This window comes from Paracoccidioides brasiliensis (assembly GCF_000150735.1).
Source record: "Paracoccidioides brasiliensis Pb18 unplaced genomic scaffold supercont2.11, whole genome shotgun sequence".
Classification (NCBI taxonomy): Eukaryota; Fungi; Ascomycota; class Eurotiomycetes; order Onygenales; family Ajellomycetaceae; genus Paracoccidioides; species Paracoccidioides brasiliensis.
In genome coordinates, this window is record NW_011371368.1 from 910,384 (window position 1) to 929,726 (window position 19,343).

General features: G+C 45.6%; 6 protein-coding genes across 6 annotated transcripts; 5 read left to right on the forward strand and 1 right to left on the reverse strand.

Annotated features, from left to right (window-relative positions):
• Window positions 1-1,086: 1,086 nt before the first annotated feature.
• PADG_12313 (uncharacterized protein) lies at window positions 1,087-1,795 on the forward strand (the record flags this gene model as incomplete). The annotated part of the gene is made up of 2 exons (XM_010764650.1): window positions 1,087-1,376; window positions 1,696-1,795. The coding sequence occupies 2 exons, from the start codon at window positions 1,087-1,089 to the stop codon at window positions 1,793-1,795; spliced, it is 390 nt and encodes a 129-aa protein (XP_010762952.1).
• Window positions 1,796-3,461: 1,666 nt separating this feature from the next.
• On the reverse strand, window positions 3,462-4,855 carry PADG_12314 (uncharacterized protein; the record flags this gene model as incomplete). Its single annotated transcript, XM_010764651.1, has 2 exons — window positions 3,462-3,801; window positions 4,668-4,855. 2 exons carry the CDS (start codon window positions 4,853-4,855, stop codon window positions 3,462-3,464), a joined length of 528 nt encoding a protein of 175 aa, XP_010762953.1.
• A 1,874-nt stretch (window positions 4,856-6,729) lies between these two features.
• Window positions 6,730-7,041, forward strand: PADG_07534 (uncharacterized protein; the record flags this gene model as incomplete). Its single annotated transcript, XM_010764470.1, has 1 exon — window positions 6,730-7,041. One exon carries the CDS (start codon window positions 6,730-6,732, stop codon window positions 7,039-7,041), a length of 312 nt encoding a protein of 103 aa, XP_010762772.1.
• Window positions 7,042-8,297: 1,256 nt separating this feature from the next.
• PADG_12315 (uncharacterized protein) lies at window positions 8,298-8,692 on the forward strand (the record flags this gene model as incomplete). The annotated part of the gene is made up of 2 exons (XM_010764652.1): window positions 8,298-8,319; window positions 8,367-8,692. 2 exons carry the CDS (start codon window positions 8,298-8,300, stop codon window positions 8,690-8,692), a joined length of 348 nt encoding a protein of 115 aa, XP_010762954.1.
• A 431-nt stretch (window positions 8,693-9,123) lies between these two features.
• Window positions 9,124-10,274, forward strand: PADG_12316 (uncharacterized protein; the record flags this gene model as incomplete). The annotated part of the gene is made up of 3 exons (XM_010764653.1): window positions 9,124-9,234; window positions 9,297-9,411; window positions 10,183-10,274. The coding sequence occupies 3 exons, from the start codon at window positions 9,124-9,126 to the stop codon at window positions 10,272-10,274; spliced, it is 318 nt and encodes a 105-aa protein (XP_010762955.1).
• A 3,193-nt stretch (window positions 10,275-13,467) lies between these two features.
• On the forward strand, window positions 13,468-19,123 carry PADG_07535 (uncharacterized protein; the record flags this gene model as incomplete). Its single annotated transcript, XM_010764471.1, has 6 exons — window positions 13,468-13,854; window positions 13,955-14,003; window positions 14,077-14,937; window positions 15,022-15,116; window positions 15,176-17,829; window positions 17,890-19,123. 6 exons carry the CDS (start codon window positions 13,468-13,470, stop codon window positions 19,121-19,123), a joined length of 5,280 nt encoding a protein of 1,759 aa, XP_010762773.1.
• Between the last annotated feature and the right edge of the window lie 220 nt (window positions 19,124-19,343).

Below are 19,343 nucleotides of genomic sequence, written 5' to 3' on the forward strand. Positions count from 1 at the left end.
ATACCGTACCGGAACGTCGATCTACGCATGTATGCTACCTGACACAACGCTCATCTAAATGCATCAATGCCTAGCATTCAGCTATTCAGCAATACTCGGAAATGAATTATCTTACCTATTTCGCTCTATCACCCCGCTCCCCCTTTCCCCCAAAATACACGCCGTCTGCCCTTTACCCACGAGCATCAGACCGACGTCGACCGGCGACTACTGAAATAAAGAGGGTACGGACGCGATTTTTGCGCACGTTGCCTGGTGCAGTCGCCTACATCGGTAACTGTAGAGTGATAGGTCCCCTAATTACGGTGTATCAGAGTTCTTCCGCTCAGAGCCCCCCCCACAGACTCAATGATTAAATAATGATTATGACACCAGGTCCTGTTGTAACTCTTTGAGATAGAACCCAAGAGAGCATACAAGATCACCCTCCAATCGGGGAATTACTGTAGAGCATTTCTGTATTCATAACTAGCTAGAACCACTGAGAAGAGTGGCATTCGGGGGGGGTGGTGGGGTAGCCGTCGCGCAATGTGATGACAGGCAACATAGCGTATAAGTAAAGCTTGGACTGTCTGGCAAAAAGGCCCAATCGCCCAGTAGTCTACTTGCTCCGTTATAATGGACCAACGTACAATCCCGTAGGGGGTTGCCTGGTTCCCTAACAAGTTGGTGGAATGGTTGATCTCTCGTTGTTGGAATATGCCTGATCACGTGCGGCGGGGCGTCGCCCGGGCAACGGCTAATCGCAACACCAACACTTCCGTGTGATCAGTTACCTCTGAGCTATTATAGCTATCCTATCCTGGAATCCACCTAAAAACATGCTGAAGAGGGGGATTTAAACCTTTCCTATGCTTCTGCCCGTTTACTCCGTAAGCCTTAGCAAATTGCAAAAATACTTAAGTACTGCTGTGTCCAAGGTTTTGTAAACAATGTCTGCTGTCATATTCTTCACAGAACCAATAACCAACCACCAAAGAACGAAGTTTTTGGTCTCTTGGACTAATCCATCCTTAACCAGTTAAAAAAAAATCAATATCCATATCCTGGCCAATAGCACAACGCTTTATTGGCTAAAATGAAGCCATGGGATTCCCTGAGACACCGGTGGGTAAAATAAAGGGCCAAGTGACAGAAATAGTCCAAACACAAATAGTTCCATACGTTGATGAGAAGAAATGCGACACGAAGATGCGGAGCTTTTATGGGGTTGCATACCTGTCACGTCCAGTCTGTCTTCTCACGATTAGACAATGCCAATGTAATGTAGAGGAGAACATACCTCGGATACTGGGACAGAGAGAGTGGATAATCCTTATGGGTGGAGGAGGCTGGGAGGGACGAATTGATGGGGACGGCCAGGAAACACAGCCGCTGTAAGGGAAATAGTAACTATAGTCAATGTAGCGGAACTGGGAACTTGCAATATAAGAGCGTAGGATCTATGTATTGAACAACCTATTAAGCTTGCATTCAATGTTTTCTGAAGCTCTCACTTTCTCCCAGGATGTCTGCCTGTATCTATAGGCAAATTCTCTAGTAGTCTTCAGTATTAATTCTACAGAGTACTCTCATACAGATTGTATTCTGTGAGTAACTATTCATGACTGGCTGTAGCTGCTGTGGAGAGCTGAATCCTCAGCTTTGATGGTATCCAAATTTACCACAGTCGGATTTGACTGTAATAATACACAGGACACCTACGCTCACTGAGATGAAAGAACAGGAGCTTGATATGGGGGCGAGTAAACACCTCACAGTCGCCCCTGTTGCTGCCGCGCAGCTTACAGTGTAGTTATAGGACAGATGCCGGACGGGTAGTTGGCAGCAGCGGTGTTAATCCCTCTTCTACGGTGGTTGTCTGCAGCCCTTGAAGAATCCTCAAGATTGCTTGTCAGGCGATAAACAGTTCCGATTCATTGGAGAATATTCCCGTTCTGCAGGAGCGGCCATACGCAGGGCCAAGGCCTGGCATGGGTGGATTGGGGAAAGATGGTTTTGTAGACATTTCGGATTAATTTATTAGCAATGAATTGAGGGATAGGGCACATATTGACTGTGTTGGAATGCTAGTTATTTTGGGTGTACGGTGGCGTATATTTCATATTTTGATTAGAATAGTGTATTTTCGAGGAGTGTACGTAGTTGGGTAGTGAGTGAATTTATCAACCCCTTTCCCTTTGATTCATGAAGCCATCTGTCATTGATCTGGTTATTTCCATAGTAGCACACTGCACACTGTCCATGGCTACATGCCGGACATTTCATCCTGATACTGACCTCCTTAGCACATCCACACCATAATTCCAACTCTAGATAGACAGTTCTGAAAAATTATGGTCGATACTCCCGGCAAGGAAACCATTCCGGTCACTGAAATGAAGAAGCAGAGGGAAGGATGGAAGCCGATAGACTGATTCCTATAAACATTAGGATGCATACAAACTTGCCTTGCGTGCAGACACAGAGGGAAGTGATGCAAGATAAAATTCGGCAAATTCCCAAACCAACGCTCATATCGTCCAGTCCAAGGCCAGATGTAGTCGGCTTGGATGACTGATCGAGTCATTGGTTCTTCCTGCTTTTCTCCCCCGTCTCAACAACTGGTAATATACATGCTGAAAATGATCACGTTCTCTGGTCAATTTCTTGATACTTCTCTGCCGGTGAAGTTTTTCAGTGGGACTGTTGCTTCACCATTTGTTTATCACTTTCTGTGACCCAGATTTCTTATTGACATTCATTTTACCTCTCCAGTTTTGCGCTGATTTTGTAGCCATCTGTGACATAGTTTTTTGGCTCTTCTTGCTTCTTCTCTTCTTTCTCAATTTCTTGATACTTCTCTGCCGGTGAAGTTTTTTTAGCGGGACTGTTGCTTCACCATTTGCTTATCACTCTCTGTGGCTCAGATTTCATATTGACATTGATTATACCTCTCCAGTTTTGCGCTGATTTTGTAGCCGTCTGTGACATAGTCATTGGAGTTATCTTGCATACAGCTCAACATCCCCTGAGCGTGCTAGTAAACTCCTCAATCCCCCGCATTAAAACAGAGGAGAATTATCAGCGGGGTACAGTTGTTCATTGCATAATGTTAAGAGCAGAGGCATCTGGAAAAAGAGGCTGTCGGAAGATCTCCGTGTACTTTCACACAGATTTTCTTGGTATTGGAGTTTTGAAGTAGTTCTGACATGCAAAGAGTTTTGTCCGGTTGCCTTCGAGTGATAACGTGTGAAGCGCGAGGTGCTGTGATGGTGTTAAGGGCAACTGTAAAACAGTGGCCATGGCCAGGAAAATTGCTTCTATGACAGTTGGAGGCGGCTGCATTGGTAATGCCCTTTGTAAATGTGGCCCTGGGAAATGTCCAAGGTCCTTGAGGTGTTGTGAGGTCCCATAATCGCAAGTTATACTCAAGAGTTGAGGAATCGATAGTCCCGTCTTGCCTGCTATGGTCTTCTTATTCACTGTACTACCTGTGTATTCCAAGATTCAATAATTTGAAAAGGGCCAACAAATTTATGATCTAATTTCCTAGTGGGGCAGAGCATGCGGAAGTTCTTCGCATTGAGGAGCACCCAGTCCCCCACGTGGAAGCGTTTTGCGCTGTGTTTAGAGTCATAGTACGCCTTTTGTGCAGTCTTGGCCTTCTCCAGTTGTTTTTGAATCTTTTCCTGCATTGCTTGTGTTTCTTTGGCCCGGTGGATTGCCTCAATTGAGCTTGGATAAGGCAGATTACTGACATCAATCCGGAGGGTAGGTCTGTAGCCGAGGAGTGCATGGGCTGGAACTTCGTTGGTTGAGCTATGTCATGAATTGTTATAGACAAACTGCGCTAAAGGCAGCCATCTACCCCAGTCGTCCTGGTGGAAATTCGGGAAGCATTGAAGATAATGCTCTAGAACACCTGGTTACCACGACTGAGTGTACATGCAAACCTAACTCGGTTTGGGAGAAAATTGAGGTTTGGGAACTCCACCGGGTTGATAGGTACCTCCTGCTATTCCAGTGTAATTTTAGAATCAAAGAGATATGTGGGTAATAACGTCATTAAATGGGCCGCGAGTGCTCCTTTTTTCATTCCCTTTCAGCAAGGAGCTGGTCGACCGGCCAATCGACGTGCCAGCATCGCTGCTTTTCGAGATCCGGATAAACTGGAGTTCAAACCCCGAGTTCTCTTGACGCCGGAAAACGCAATCCCTACGACGTACCCCAACAAGTATCAGTTATTCCTGATTGGGATATTCATGACGTTGGTTCCATGCAACCAGACTCGCCGGCCATTTTGTAAAACATATGTGGCAGGTATTGCTCCAGTATGACGACTTCCTCGGCCTTCCCGTCGTTGTCGTTCTCATTGGGAAACATTCCTCTTGTATTCCTTATCAGACTGGTGAGCTTTCAGATATCGTCATGATCAATTCAGAATACATGACTCCGCTCACTGGTTGAGTGTCGATGACTTGAAGCAGTCTCTATCAAAGAAAGATTTTCCTTATGAGGTAAATCCGCTGAGGAGGGTGAACACAACCGATGCTCATGATGTAGCCCATGCGATTGACACTGAGACCAAGGTCGACTACCGCACCTTAGAACCACGTGACGAATTAGTTGAACAAAGATTCGTCAACACTATTCTTATTAGAGATTTGCATGATTGGCAGGCATACGGAGACGGTCTACCAGGATATCTGGGACGCTCCGTCAGGGACGGAAGTTTCGTCTGCTTGAATACCCTGCCATTCACATCGACGATGGTGAGGACAAAACGTAAAAGGATATTAGGGTCCTCATGCAAAATTTCCACTGAGATTTTCTGAGCTGTCCTCCGTATGGACATCGACCTTGATTTCTGCATCGTCCGCCGGACTGTCGCGTTACAGCCAATGTAATGGTTTGCAAATAATAACCAGACGCTCTTTAGGAGCAATAGCTTCCTGGAATGTTTGGCGCTTACTTAGTTAGTCTTTTGTGCAGTAGATACGAGACCACGTTGATGAAGCCATAAGGGATATGCAGAAGTAGAAGGAGAACAGACAGCATTCTCTGGAATCTTCACTTTTTCCATATTCCTCCTTAGTCATCCAAATCAAACCATCTGGGGGGAACGTTGATTCTGATGACGAATATCGCGTACGTGCGTGGCTTCATTTGGTGATTGAGTACGATGTCGATCGTACCTTTTAGGGAACAAAAAACATGTAATAATGGATGCTAGCACTTCAGTGTAGGCTTGGAATTCCATTGACCCAGTAGAGAGGCAGCTCTCGCTATGTCCGGACTTGTGTTCACTGCAAGATATTAAATGCAACCAACACCATGTTGGTAGCGGTGTTTAGTAAAACCATCCTGTCCTGCAGTGGCAGGTTCATGATAATCATACCAAATTTTCGCAGCTGGGTCTAAACCGTATAAAGAACATCACAGAAGAGTGTTGTGGGAATACCTGGCTCAAAACCAATGGGCTGCCTCATATAAACAGGCTTTGCCAATCTACCATGTAAGTAGGCTAAAACAATACCAACCAGCCCGTAGGGTCCATCCGCTCATGGTAGCGATTGCAAAAAAGAAACAGTTCGTAGCGTCCACAACAGGAGCATACATCTCTTCCTTGCTGCCTTCTTCAATCAATTGCCACATATGACCCAAAGTGATTTGGGTAGGATTCCATCTGGATCCGCATCAGGGTCATTCGGGCGATCATTTTCAACATATACCCAACCACCCGGGGCTATCAGTTCACCCATTGGTACATCGGAACGAGGAATCAAATGCCAAGTTTCCGTCGTTGTAATAGTAGGATAGGGAATCAAAAAGAAAGATAAGATCTCAGAATAAAGAAGAAGTAAATAGTTGTCGTAATTCGTGATATTTGTTGCAGACTCAGTAAAGGACACGATTCACTGAGGAGCGGCCAGCGGATTCGGGAGATAATAAATACACGTCCAACACTAGCCGGGCTATGTAACCCGATGACGAATATCGCGTAGGGTGCGGGGCTCTCTAGATCACGTGCAGTAGGCGGAGCGTAACAACCAAAGTCTCGGCCAACTAACAAGATTCATTAGAAACCAATATCTAGCCAATCGGCACCACCTAATGCGGGGTTTTGTCACGTGCTAAGGGCGCTGTAAGCCTTGCTTACAAACCCAGTGGAAGAAAATTACCAACACCTTGGGCATAAAATCCCTATTTTGGGCAGCTTTGCATGACCAGGTTGCCCTTTTTGCGCCCCCCCCCAAATGTTGCGCGCACATTAGGGTGAGAATATATGCGTGCGCTGGCAGTTGTGCCTCTAGCTATCCACATTTTTTGGAACCCGCAGGTGGCAGATGACTTGGTTCGAAGACCGGAAAATAAAAAGGTCCTTGCGGAGTATGGCCGAATCACATCCATATGTTTTGTTGTCATGCCGCATGCTGTTGTTCTTCCATGCCGTCCCCTTCACTAACGTACATCGATACGCAGTTACATTGCTAGGAATTATCACCAGGTGATGTTGTTCTGCTTCTGTGGCTCCGAGATTGCTGTCGGTCATATATAAGATGGCATAGTCTACTCTTGTTGATGGACCCAAGCTTTTCATCTCTTTCAACGTCTGACCTGATGCTCCCCACTGCGTCCTCACATTTGTATACCAGGAAGGCGACCATCCTCAGTAGAGATGTCGTATCTCACTAATGGTCAGTAGGCGCCAGAAATGTGCTGGCAGATGCCAAAAACTCCAGCAAAATGGCTGGATTGCACAGGCAGAATTGCAGCCATGCAGCAAGTATGAACTCAATCATAACTATAAGTTACAGCAATGGTGCAAACCCGCGGAGCAAAGAGGAAGCCAATGCGAAGATCCAGTCTCAACTTCTCAAGCAAGTTCAACTTAGCAATAGTGGAATTGTCCCAACCATCGAAGCCATAGCAAACGAGAGGATGATGAATGAGCTGATGGGGGGTGGCCCTGTCGGAAGTTTTAGCTTAATGTTCGGTGTTGGGAGCATCCGTCGAATTAGCTTTAGAAGGTGGGGTGTGGTGGGGGAACTGTCTTAAGAAGCCATGTTTTTTATCTCGAATATAACAAACCAAATCAGTGCTCTTATTTTCTGCTGAGAAAAAGAAACAAGATATGTCACTGGTCAAATCAAAACTTCTTGTTCCATCATTCTTGAGAATACTTTTTTTCTTCATAATGAGTAAATTGATTGCTTTATGTGCTAAGAAGTGTGGTCTTTCCAGAACACTTAGCATTTCTTTCTCTCTTTGATATGTCCTCTCCCTTCTTGAATCTAGATGGAGCTCCTCTCTGTGATCCTGTTCCTGGCCATGGTAGAACAGGAGTTGTCGTTTGACAAGATGACATCACTATCAAGCTGCCATTGAGGTATTAGTAATAATGACAATGACAACTACCCAACTAAGTGAACTGCCTCATCATTAAACATGAAGAAGACATGTACTGACAGATACAGAGTTGTAATGATGTTGTGTGTTGCTTCAGCTTCTCTGAATATTGCATTCAAATGAAGTTAATGGAAGATAGAGATCTTGAAGGGACAGCACCTGGTTGCAGTCTCTTTAGCTCTGATAACTTCATCAAATAGCTCATACCCTTGTTCATGTACAATAGTAACAAATATTTCTATATGAAATTATTCTCAGCACTGATCTCTCTATTAAATCCTGTAATTTCACTAAGTCTTCTATGCTGCCTCTTGGTGCTAACATGAACCGCATCAATGATCAAAGTTATTTAATTTACACAGATATTGGCTAGTTGAGTATTATGATAACTATATGAGGTTATAACTGAGTAGCAGTATTGCGAATTTGATTTATTTAAAGATCAATTATCAGTACCTACCTGCGCAGCCTGGTCACTACAGGTGATTCCCCCTTCCACCAAGAATGTTTAACTTGATTCAATCATTGAAAAGTATTGCGCTAAAGGTGCATTTTAGAATGTGAGAAGTCTATTGACTGCTTTAGAGTTAGTCACTCTAGAATGTCCACTTGAATATGAAAAGAGAATACATGAACATTTAGAATTTCATGTTAATATGTTTAAGATATACCCCATCTCTCACTTCCACAGGAGAGGAATCTTGACAAATGTTTATCAGAGGAGAGGCTAAGTCAGGCTCAGCAATTGAACTGACCATGAGAAGCAGCAGCAGTCTCATATGCACATTCAAAGCATGTCCTTATCGCCTCATGAAGCATCTTAATTGCGGACAAGCAAATACTCAAATCATACTACTTTGAGAACACTCACATCATTCCTAAATATCTAAATGTTGATGAGATCAATGGAGACGGTCTATCAGTCAAGTATGACATATCTTGTTTCAGTTCCCTAATCTACAACACTGTTACAGGAAGGAAGTTTGAAGTTCCCATCTGTCAACTATCCAATCCCACTGTGCAGGGTTGTCGTGAGGATGCGGCAGTTTCCAAAATTATGACCTACACAATTCCAGAACATATGGATAAAGATATACATGAAAGGCTTCCCAATATAGTGGACATATTCATGGGCGATGTAATCCAGGACTGCTGGGATCGGGACGGGCATCAGAGGAGGGAAGATGGCTGTAGCGAACTCTCTGAGCTCTCAGAGAGTGACCTCTCGGGTATCAGTCCCACCGATGCACACCGATTGGGCTACCCAGTTATTATACATGAAACAGAAATTGGAAAATAATCATGATTTCCAAAGTTTGACCTAATCTCCGTGTCCCAACGGATGTAGGTAATGTAAAGAAGATTGTTCGCCTCTACCTTTAAGCCTATAATGCAGCAAGTTCCGGTATTGGAAATTCGGATATAAGTTAGAACATTAGATACGAGCAAGCAAATTTAATTGACCTTTGGAATTTGAATTTTTTGTTCCACACTATTTTTTTGGTGGTTGAAATGCTGCCTCACTTGCCTCTTGTGTGTTTTGTTTGTTTCCTTGCCATTGCGAGAGTGCTAGGGAAACCGATTATGAGTACAATTACGCGTTACTATTACCAAGTCAAGTTTTGCTTACCTCAATGTATAGAATGTTGACGAGACACCCAAACCCCGCCCCGTGCGAGGTGACTCGGGACCATATTGTCGTGATCATTGTAAACTTGCTTGTTGAATATAATGGCGCTGAAGACCTGCGTGCCGGTCGTGAGCCATCTTCAAAATGCCCCTGGTGGATTTAAACATGTCGGCGAAGATGGCATTTTGCGATCCTTCGATGGAAACGGGAACGTAGTTGACTACACCCAACACTCACGACACCAGTTATCAGTTTTAATATGCTGGGCGTTAAGCTGGGCCAGTTCGGAGACTATTTATCTCCGAAATCGAAGATGGCCCGGGAAAAGTCGATAGTGCTTTGGTGTCAGAGGACCAATCTGGTCGCTACCCGAGAACATTCGACCAACCGTATGTGATCAGGGAACATATGGAGAAATGGAAACAGACAGAGAAGGGTCACAATGTGTTTAACCGAAAAAATGATTTTTTGTTCCGATTATATGTGTTATGATGACAATAATTGCCATAAAAATTGGTGGCATCAATGCCTCGACGTTAAGAAACTGTGAAGGAAAAGGTGTATTTAAGAGCGTTGGGACCAAGCTGATCGGGTATATTTCTCAAATAACAATTGCTGAAGGCTTCTTTTCCCATCAGCAAGTTCAATTGTTGGCCTTCTTGGACAGCATCCCGTTATTTTAAAAGGAATTGAGAGTGTTGAAAATGTTTCTTCAGAGATCTTTTACATATCCTTATAAACAGAAGAATTTATGTAGGCCATCGGGGAGGAAAGCCGACCCAACGGTTGTGATAAGGTCAAGCATACAAGACGCGACCCACGTGTCCGGTGCCTCATCGGTGTCAAATCAATTCTCGCAAGATTGAATATTAGAGAATGAAATGACTTACCATGATCTTTCTGAAACACTTTCCCTTCCTCCATCAGCGTCCCAACCCTAACTCCTTTACCTCTCCACAACCATAAAAATCCCATTCTCCATATCATTCGTTGGACTTTTCCCCCAACAATCCCACATTTGTGGTGGTGGTACATTTGCCATTAAAATAAGAGAGTCGGATTCCACAGCGGGATCACGCAAGCAATTATTTCCTCTATTAGAGAAAAGAATCACATGGTGTTGCAGATGTAAATTGCTAACGTAAGTAACAATTTTGCAGGCACACTGTCCAACGAAATTCGCATCGCAAGGAAGCCATTGGAATTTGCAACAGTAAAGTTTAGAAATGGCTTCCAGTTGGAAGCGCTTTGAAGGTAATGATGACGATCAGAGTACCCAAGGAAGGGAACTTGGGCTTACTCCTTCATCGGTGCTGGGATAACTTCGTCTCGACTAAGAGGCTCCTGGAGGCAATTCCCTAGGTCTAGTCCTTCGTCACGTAGAATGTACGCTGCGCCCTGCCATAGACCACAGGGGATAGAGGAGGGTGTACGAAGTTGACGACTCTGCTGTCTAAATTCAGGTGATAGCGAACGAGGCTAATATATTTTCTCGTCTTCGAGTGCAGTGATCGCGGGCTTCAGCGCCAGCCATGTTGATTCAGATCCTGCGATACCAGATTTAATTGCAGTGAATGTCAAATTCAATGACGTAGCAATGATATCCATTTGGGGAAACCCGCTGCTTCCTTTGCTTTTCTTTCTCGTAGGTATGAAGACACCCGTAGATGCATGTACGCAGCCCGAAGGGGGGAGAGAGCTATGATAAATTCAACCAATGGCTCTCAAGCCCAATTCCGCGTCCTACTAGTCAACCAATGATAACTAGCATGCTACATGGAGAATATTTCAGAAGCCCTAATCTGCATTCCGACATCAGCATTCGGAGCACAATCTGAAGCTTGACGAAGTCAGCTGAGCACTCAGCGTTCAGGAGTCTTTATAGCCTTTCGGAATAACATTTTTCAGATCCATTTTCTCCCTTAGGTTTTTGCTCTTTTGCCCATGGTTTGTTGCTTGAATTACTTGAGCAGTGGCAATTTAAGATCAATATCCTAAACACGAGCTAGTAAGATGGATATGAACACACTAGAACGATGTGCTCCGTAAAGAGATGGCATCCACTTTGATCATAGTTAACCTTGTATGAAGGGATGTATCCCCCGTATATTTCGTCCAATACACCTTCAGGACGACATACCACGGCAGATATATCAATGGCAATTTGCCTTCAGTGCGGATTCAGGACGGAGTGATGTGAGGACGGGTATCTGAGGCTTTTGATTAGAGAAGCTAGGGTTTATTGTTGGTTTTCTAACTTGAACAGCTCGTTGATAGAGCCAGTTGAGTTGAAGAAAAGGTGAATATACCAAGTTAGAGAGCAGCGACAGTCACAGCGCGTGGGATTTATATATTATACAAACATACAGCATTCTGCATTCCCTAGCGACAAAAATTGCTTTTGAAGCATGTACAAGTGTCCTGTGGAATATTCACTATCCCCTTTCATAATTGGGTTAAGCCTGCAACACTTGCGGTAGTTTCTTTTTGAGGGGGGCAAAAAGGTCCAAATAGCCGCTAAGGCTGGGGCTGGGGCTGATGCGCTGGAAACTGGAAGATCCACGGATAGTGTCGTAGTGTATCTTATTATTTCAGTGTAAATAATTACGACGCTAGATCAGGAATTTAAGACACCCGCCAAGCTGTTTCGTTTGCCTGCCTTTGCGAACTTTTTTTCTTCTTCTTTCTTCAAAGAATGCTCTCACTGTGTTCAGAGTATGTAGCAACTGTTCTCCATTGCTCGAGGGATTGTTGCGCAAGCCGGCTATATCTCACTCATTTTCTTTCCTTTTTCAGTTTATTTTATTTTATTTATTTTATAACGGAGTTCTTTGGCTACGGGGATGGTGATGCGTGCGTGATTTGATTCATGTACGCGAGTAAAGGGACCGTACTGTATTGTACTTTACACTATTTTGCTGTATCCATATATGTATTAAACCCGGCTCGGGTCCAAGGCTGCTGGGATACAGAATACGACTTGCTTCCCACGGAAATAAAATCCATATACGGCGTATATAGAAAGTATATCAGCGAATGTTTTGTTATTATCATTACATTTCCCTTGCAAATATGCATAAAAATAGCCCTTGATAGAAAAAAAATACCGGTTTTGCGCATACAGGAGCAACGAAAATTCAAGCCCTCATTCACAAATCCATTCCCGGCAAAAAATCCCAGAAAATATCCAAATCCCCACTTTTCCCGATCATGCTTCAGTAAGCGAAAATGGGTGCTCACTTCAAGTATGGTAGTTACCTAGTTGCTAGATATCCAAAGTCTCCTATGATGTTGTCCCTTCTGATCATCCGAGTTGGAAAGTATAAATCGATAGATGGGAATTGATATCTGAACAAAGCATGGAGACCATTTACGGAGAATCTATTTCCTAAAGATCGTGGAGAGAACGGACGTGGCAAAGTGAGGGAATTGTTGATTCGGTATCAGAGAAGCTGGAATCCATTCCTCGTCACGCGAAAGGTGATGATTGGTACTGGATGTATGTGTAGTATGTACATGAAATTTTTAGTAGGAGGCTTGAAACTGCCTCGCCAGATCTCACTGTCGAACACAATTGTCGAGATTGGGAAGGACAGTTTGAAGAGGCTGAAAAGATGTTAATGAAGGAGGATCACGCCACAACCAGTGAGGATGATGCTCCGTCTCACCTTAATGCAGTCTCAGGTCCTGCCACTTATCTATCCTTGGAGAAAGAATTCCATGACAGGCAAACCTGCAATCCAGTGACTGTTGTTCATTATAGCAGCTCTATCCGTCCAGTATTTACAGCCTACGGATGTAGTTGTGGTTAAACCAGTATGCGGAGAGTTTGATACTGGGGATTGCGGATGGAGGCTTGGCAGCTGTCATTAGATAATAAGTTTTTTCTCGTACTGACGATACAGAACGGTACCGTACTATACAACGTGTCTGAATTTTCCAATGAACCAAATTACGAAAATACACGTATAACTTACGAATAGAACATACCATACAGTATCGAGTTCCTCCCCCAAAGCCCGCACAGCGCCAGATCGCTCCTTCCTCTCTTCTCCTCCGTACTTCCCTCCACATTCCTCAACCATATCTCATCCCGTTGCGCCTCAACTTTTCCCATCCCGTTGATTTTTGATCCCAACTCAACCCCACGTCTTCTCTATCTCCAGCCCCAGCTGTCTGCACCAACCCCGGTTGTCCCGGCTCCCAGCTCCGTCTTCCGTTTCCCTTCCCTCCTCCCTCTTATCATTACTCACTATCTAGTTCCTACCTATAATTACTTAATTATCTTCTCGCATCATCCCCGTATCTCTTGAAAACCACCCGCCCCTCTACCCGACTCTCACTCTTTTCCAATGCGCTATTCGCATTGCCATCAGTGTCTTATCAGAACCTGATCGATCCGATTCCATCCTTTTTCCTGCTCTGCCACATTTCACTGTGGAGACATGGTGGTCCCACCATCTACTGGAGCAAATACTGCCCAGCAGCAGCAGCAGTCACAGCAGCCATTGGCCACCCGGTCCTCCACACGCACATCGAACTCGAATAATAGCCAGTCTTACAATGCCAATGTTCCCTTGAGTGCTCGAAGGGCCGCGCCCCTCGATCTGTCCACGGTAGAGCGACGGGGTCATCCAACTGCCAGCAGAGAACCAGTGAAGCGTGTGCGACCCCACGGTCTACAGGAAGCTCCAACTTTTCGTCCTACCGAAGAAGAATTTAAAGACCCCTTCGAATATATCCGTAAGATTGCGCCAGAAGGAAAGAAATACGGTATCTGCAAAATTGTGCCTCCTGACAACTGGTCTCCACCGTTTGCTATTGATACAGAGGTGCGATGTTTCTTCTACTACTTTTAGGACGAATCCATTTTCGTTTGAAATATGTCCAATAACAAGATGACTGACGAAATCTCTGTTTTCTACCATTTAGCGATTCCACTTTCGCACTCGTCGCCAGGAGTTGAACTCGGTTGAAGGAGGTATGGCCTAAACACCACTCCCTACCAGCTGTCCATTTCAGTCCATTTCAATCCCGCTCTGACCCCCAACTAGGCACCCGAGCGAACCTCAACTACCTCGACCAACTAACAAAATTCCATAAACAACATGGAATGAATCTGAGCCGTTTTCCCAGCGTCGACAAGCGCCCCCTTGACCTCTACAAACTTAAAAAGGCCGTTGATATTCGCGGTGGCTTTGAACAAGTCTGTAAGCTGAAAAAATGGGCGGAAATTGGTCGAGATCTGGGATATAGTGGCAAAATTATGTCGTCGTTATCAACCTCCCTTAAGAATTCGTATCAACGCTGGCTTCACCCATACGAGGAATATCTTCGCGTAGCTAAACCCAGTGTCCAGCAACAGCTGGAATCTGAACATGGCGGGCCATACACTCCATCCCCCGGAACCTCACCGGCAACTAAGAGGTCTCGGTCAAACAACAATCGTGTATCTGAATTAAACAAGGACTCGCCAGCTGCAAAGACCTCTACCGCCCTTAACAATTCTGTGAGAGAGACTGAGGACAGAACGGATAAATCTTCGACCCCTCTTGATTGCCCGCAAGAACGGCCAATTACATCTTCAGGATTTACGGCCGTTAATTCAACTCCAGGTGGATTTTCTGCGATCAATACCCCTCCGTCTTTCGTTGCGGTGAACAGTTCAGCTCCTACTGTAAAACGAGAGATGGAGAACGGAACCCACCTTTCTAGCCTTGGAAATGAGACTGGTACATCGAAAAACACACCGGATGGACAGCAATCTGAATCTAACTATACGCCAAATGTTAATGGCCACGATGTACGCCCTCTCAAGCGCGCTCTCAGCCAAGAAAGTCTAACAGGAAGTTCACAGACAGATAACGGAGATGCTGATGGCACCAATGGGCGGCGCAGTAAACGCCTGAAGAAAGGTACGTAGAATACTACAACTGGGAGAATTTAAACTGCAACGCTATCAGGGAGCTTTGTAGTTCTTGACTAACTTGAATTTCTAGATGGCGTGCCAACCGTAGCTGGATCACATATGAGTCTGCTACGCCCTACACCGACCCAGGGGCGAACAAGGGGTGGAAAAAGGAAGACCGGAGAGGTGTGTACTTCATGTGCTATATTTCGGTTTCGCGTTGGAAGCTAACAATACTTTTGCAGCGATGTGAAAATTGCGGGAAGAGTGATGATCGCCCAACTATCCTATCTTGCGACGGATGTGAGAATGGATACCACATGCGTTGTCTTGACCCACCTCTGGAATCTGTTCCAGATTACGACTGGCACTGCCCTAAATGTCTTGTTGGAACTGGAGAGTATGGCTTTGAGGAAGGAGGAATATACTCGCTGAAGCAGTTCCAGGAAAAAGCCAATAGCTTCAAGGAAAGTTACTTTGGTCCAAGAATGCCCTTTGATCCCGTTCTCAATGCTCCACGAAAGGAATCCGAAGACGATGTTGAACGCGAATTTTGGCGGCTTGTGGAAAGTCTAACAGAAACTGTTGAAGTCGAGTACGGTGCGGATATTCACTCTACAACTCACGGAAGTGGTTTTCCAACTGTTGAGCGGAACCCTTTGGACCCATATTCTGTTGACCCATGGAATCTTAATGTCATGCCCTTGCACTCAAAATCGCTCTTCCGTCACATAAAGTCTGATGTCTCTGGGATGACCGTTCCGTGGGTATATGTTGGTATGTGTTTCTCAACATTTTGCTGGCATAATGAAGATCACTACACATATTCGGCCAACTACCAACATTTCGGTTCTACGAAGACATGGTACGGGATTCCCGGAGATGATGCGGAAGCTTTTGAAGAAGCTATGCGCCAAGCCGTCCCGGAACTCTTTGAAACGCAACCCGACCTCTTGTTTCAGCTCGTTACACTGCTACCACCTGATCAACTCAAAAAGGCTGGTGTGAATGTGTACGCTTTAGACCAACGTGCCGGCCAATTTGTCATCACGTTTCCTCAGGCATACCACGCGGGTTTTAACCATGGATTCAATTTCAATGAAGCTGTGAACTTTGCGCCGGCAGATTGGGAGCCCCTAGGCCAAGCGGGCGTCCAGCGACTGCAAGAATTTCGACGGCAACCTTGCTTTTCGCACGACGAACTGCTCATCACAGCGGCGGCGAGAGATACAACCATCAAAACCGCCAAGTGGCTTGGTCCTGCGTTACATCGAATGAGCAATCGAGAATTAGAGCAACGTGCTGCCCTTCTCGTGCGTCATCAGCAAGCTCACTCGCATAATTGTAAGATCAGCGGTGGTGATGAGGACTCAGACGAGTGCACACTGAACTTTCTGATTGAGGATACGGATCTTCCTGAGGAAGAATATCAGTGCAGTTATTGCAAAGTATACAGTTACCTGACACAGTTTAAATGCCATAACAAGGGGAAGACCTTGTGTCTTCTACATGCTGATACGTATGACTGCTGTGGTGAAGACTCATCGCAGAAATTATTTGGCCCTAACCACACTTTGCGCTATCGCATGTCCGATGATGCCCTGCGAGCGTGTGTGCAGAAGGTGGAAGACCGAGCAAGGATCCCCGAGGCCTGGGCCGAAAAGCTGGATAAAGTTCTTGCGGATGAACCGAAACCGTCGTTGAAAGCCTTACATGCGTTACTCAGTGAGGGAGAGAAAATCCCCTATTTTCTTCCTGGTCTGCAGGATCTGGCCTCGTTTGTTCAACGTTGCGACAAGTGGCTTGATGAGGCAAATAATTACATTACTCGGAAACAGCAGAATCGACGTAAAAATGAGAAAGCATGGCGCAAGGTAAATTCAACCAAGGCCGCACAGATGGAAGAACGTGATCGTGAGCTTCGCAAGGTGGAGAAAATACATGCCCTCCTTGAGGAGGCCGACAACCTTTCCTTTGATTGTCCGCAGATCACATTGCTGAGGGAAAAGGTAGATGAGATTCAGAAATTTCAAAGTGATGCTCAGGCTATTCTTTGCAACCCTCATATTTCCTCAACACAGGAGGTTGAGGAGCTTGTAGATCTTGGCAGGAATTTCAATGTTGACATTCCCGAAGTAGAAAAGCTCGAGAAAGCACTGAAACAGATGAGATGGAATAGTGAAGCCCGACGCAAACGCGATCAATATCAAACGCTTGAAGAGTGTGCTGAGTTCATTGCGCAGGGGGAGCAGCTAGGATTAGCTGAGTCGAACGAGCATCTTCTTTATTTCAAAGAGATGCACCGCCAAGGGGAGACCTGGGAAGCTAAGGCAAAGGAACTCATGGGGGTAGAAACTGTGCATTATCAACAGCTAGAAGCACTGTCGGCACAAGCGGCTCGGTTCCCGGTAACACCCGAAACTCTTACAGCGGTTGATGCCATCTTGACCAAGCAACGGGAAGCTCAGAGACAAATATCCGGATTTTTTGACGGAAGCAGGAATCCTGATTTTCGGAAACGGCCACACTACAAAGACGTGCGCGATCTGATGGAATCGTTGTCTGAGCTGAATAGCAAGCCCAACGGAACTATCGATCTGGAAAAGGAGCAAAAGCGCCATGAGGATTGGATGCGGAAAGGGAAAAAGTTGTTTGGCAAGGCTAATGCTCCGCTGCATATACTTAAGATGCATCTCCAGTATGTTGAGAAGAAGAACTCGTATTGTTTTGACCTTGAGGATAGATGTCGGCCACCAGTTGAGCCGGCATCGCGAGAGGCTAGTCCCGAAGGCGATTCTCATAATTGGACCGGGAGTAGGTCTAAAAAGAAGGATGTATTTTGCATTTGCAGACAGCAGGAGGCCGGGTTGATGATTGAGTGCGAACTTTGTCATGAATGGTAAGTCTAGATTCTTTGCAAGTAGAAAAAGAGTTCGTTGAACGCTAAATTTATGTTCAGGTACCACGGGAAATGTTTGAAAATTGCCAGAGGCAAAGTCAAGGAGTTCGATAGTTATACTTGCCCTATTTGCGATTGGCGGGTCAAGATTCCTCGCGACGCCGCTCGTCCCAAATTGGAAGAATTGCTCGATTGGCAGGCTGAAATCCCTGATCTCCCTTTCCAGCCGGAAGAAGAACAGGTGCTGGAATCGATTATTGATCAGGCAACCTCATTCCGGGAATTTGTGAGACCTCTTGTGAGTTCCAGTGCCTGTATGACGGCTGAAGAGGTCCCGACACAGATATTTTATCTGAGGAAGATGGAAGGAGCGGAAGTTCTCCTTGCATTTGAGACGAATTATTTCCGCCAGGAAATTCATAAATGGGCCCCAGTTGCACCGGAACCTCCACCAATCCTTGAGGTCTCGCTGTCTACTCGCAAACCACGACCCACAAAACAGCAGAAGATGATGGCCCAAATGGGGATTGAAAAGCCCGAGGATCTCCCACTCCATCTCAGGACTAAGCAGCACACTTTCTCCAACAAACGGAAGTCAACCGATTCCCACGGTTCTGGTCGACCTCCACCACTACAGCCGGCACCTATGCTCCGCTCCACCACTCCGTCAGGTGATCCTCGATCAGCTTCCACGGGCAATGCACCTACTCCAACCACTACTCTCTCTGCACCACTGCCTACTTCTCAACATTCAACCGCCTTTCCCTTTTCACATCCATTCCCAATGTCTTCGAATGACGCAAGCCCATCATACGCGCCTACGCCTACATCTTCCGCCTATCTCCCGCAGGTCAACAATGTCCACTCCCCCTCATTCGACCCCACCTCTCCCTCATCTCACCACCAAGTCCTAGATTCATCCCTCTTCAGCCCGCCAAGCTTCACCCGTACCAACCCCCTACATCCCCAAGGGATGGGCAAAGACGACGATGTTGACATGGACGGCCACATGGCCTTTGGCAGCAGTCCACGGGCAAATATGGATGACATTTTCGCCGAAATGACGAACCAGGATACGGAGCAGATGGAGGCGCTGGAGGTTAGTCATGCGAATGAAGCGCTGGAGGCGCTTAGGAGCGCTAGTAATAGTGGCGCGCGGGACTGCTCTACTTCGGAATCTGCTGATGACGGTGGTGGTTTCGGTCCGGAGAGCGGAGATGGGACACTTGGTGATGGTCAGGGGAGGGATGGCATGGACACATCCAACCATCTAGCTGATGAATTCTTGACTTGAGTTGTCTCGGCCATAGCGCGTGCATCGGATGATAGACGCCGTCTTCTTGCCTCCTACGCATTATGGCTGAAGCCTTTTTAAACCTATATAAGAACCATTTCCATCCCTCCCATTTTCATTTTCATTTTATTCTTTCTCAATCCGACGTTTGAGATTTTATGTGTAACTTTTCAACTTTTTTTTTTCATCCCAATCAGAGTACCTTATTATTTCCTTTCCT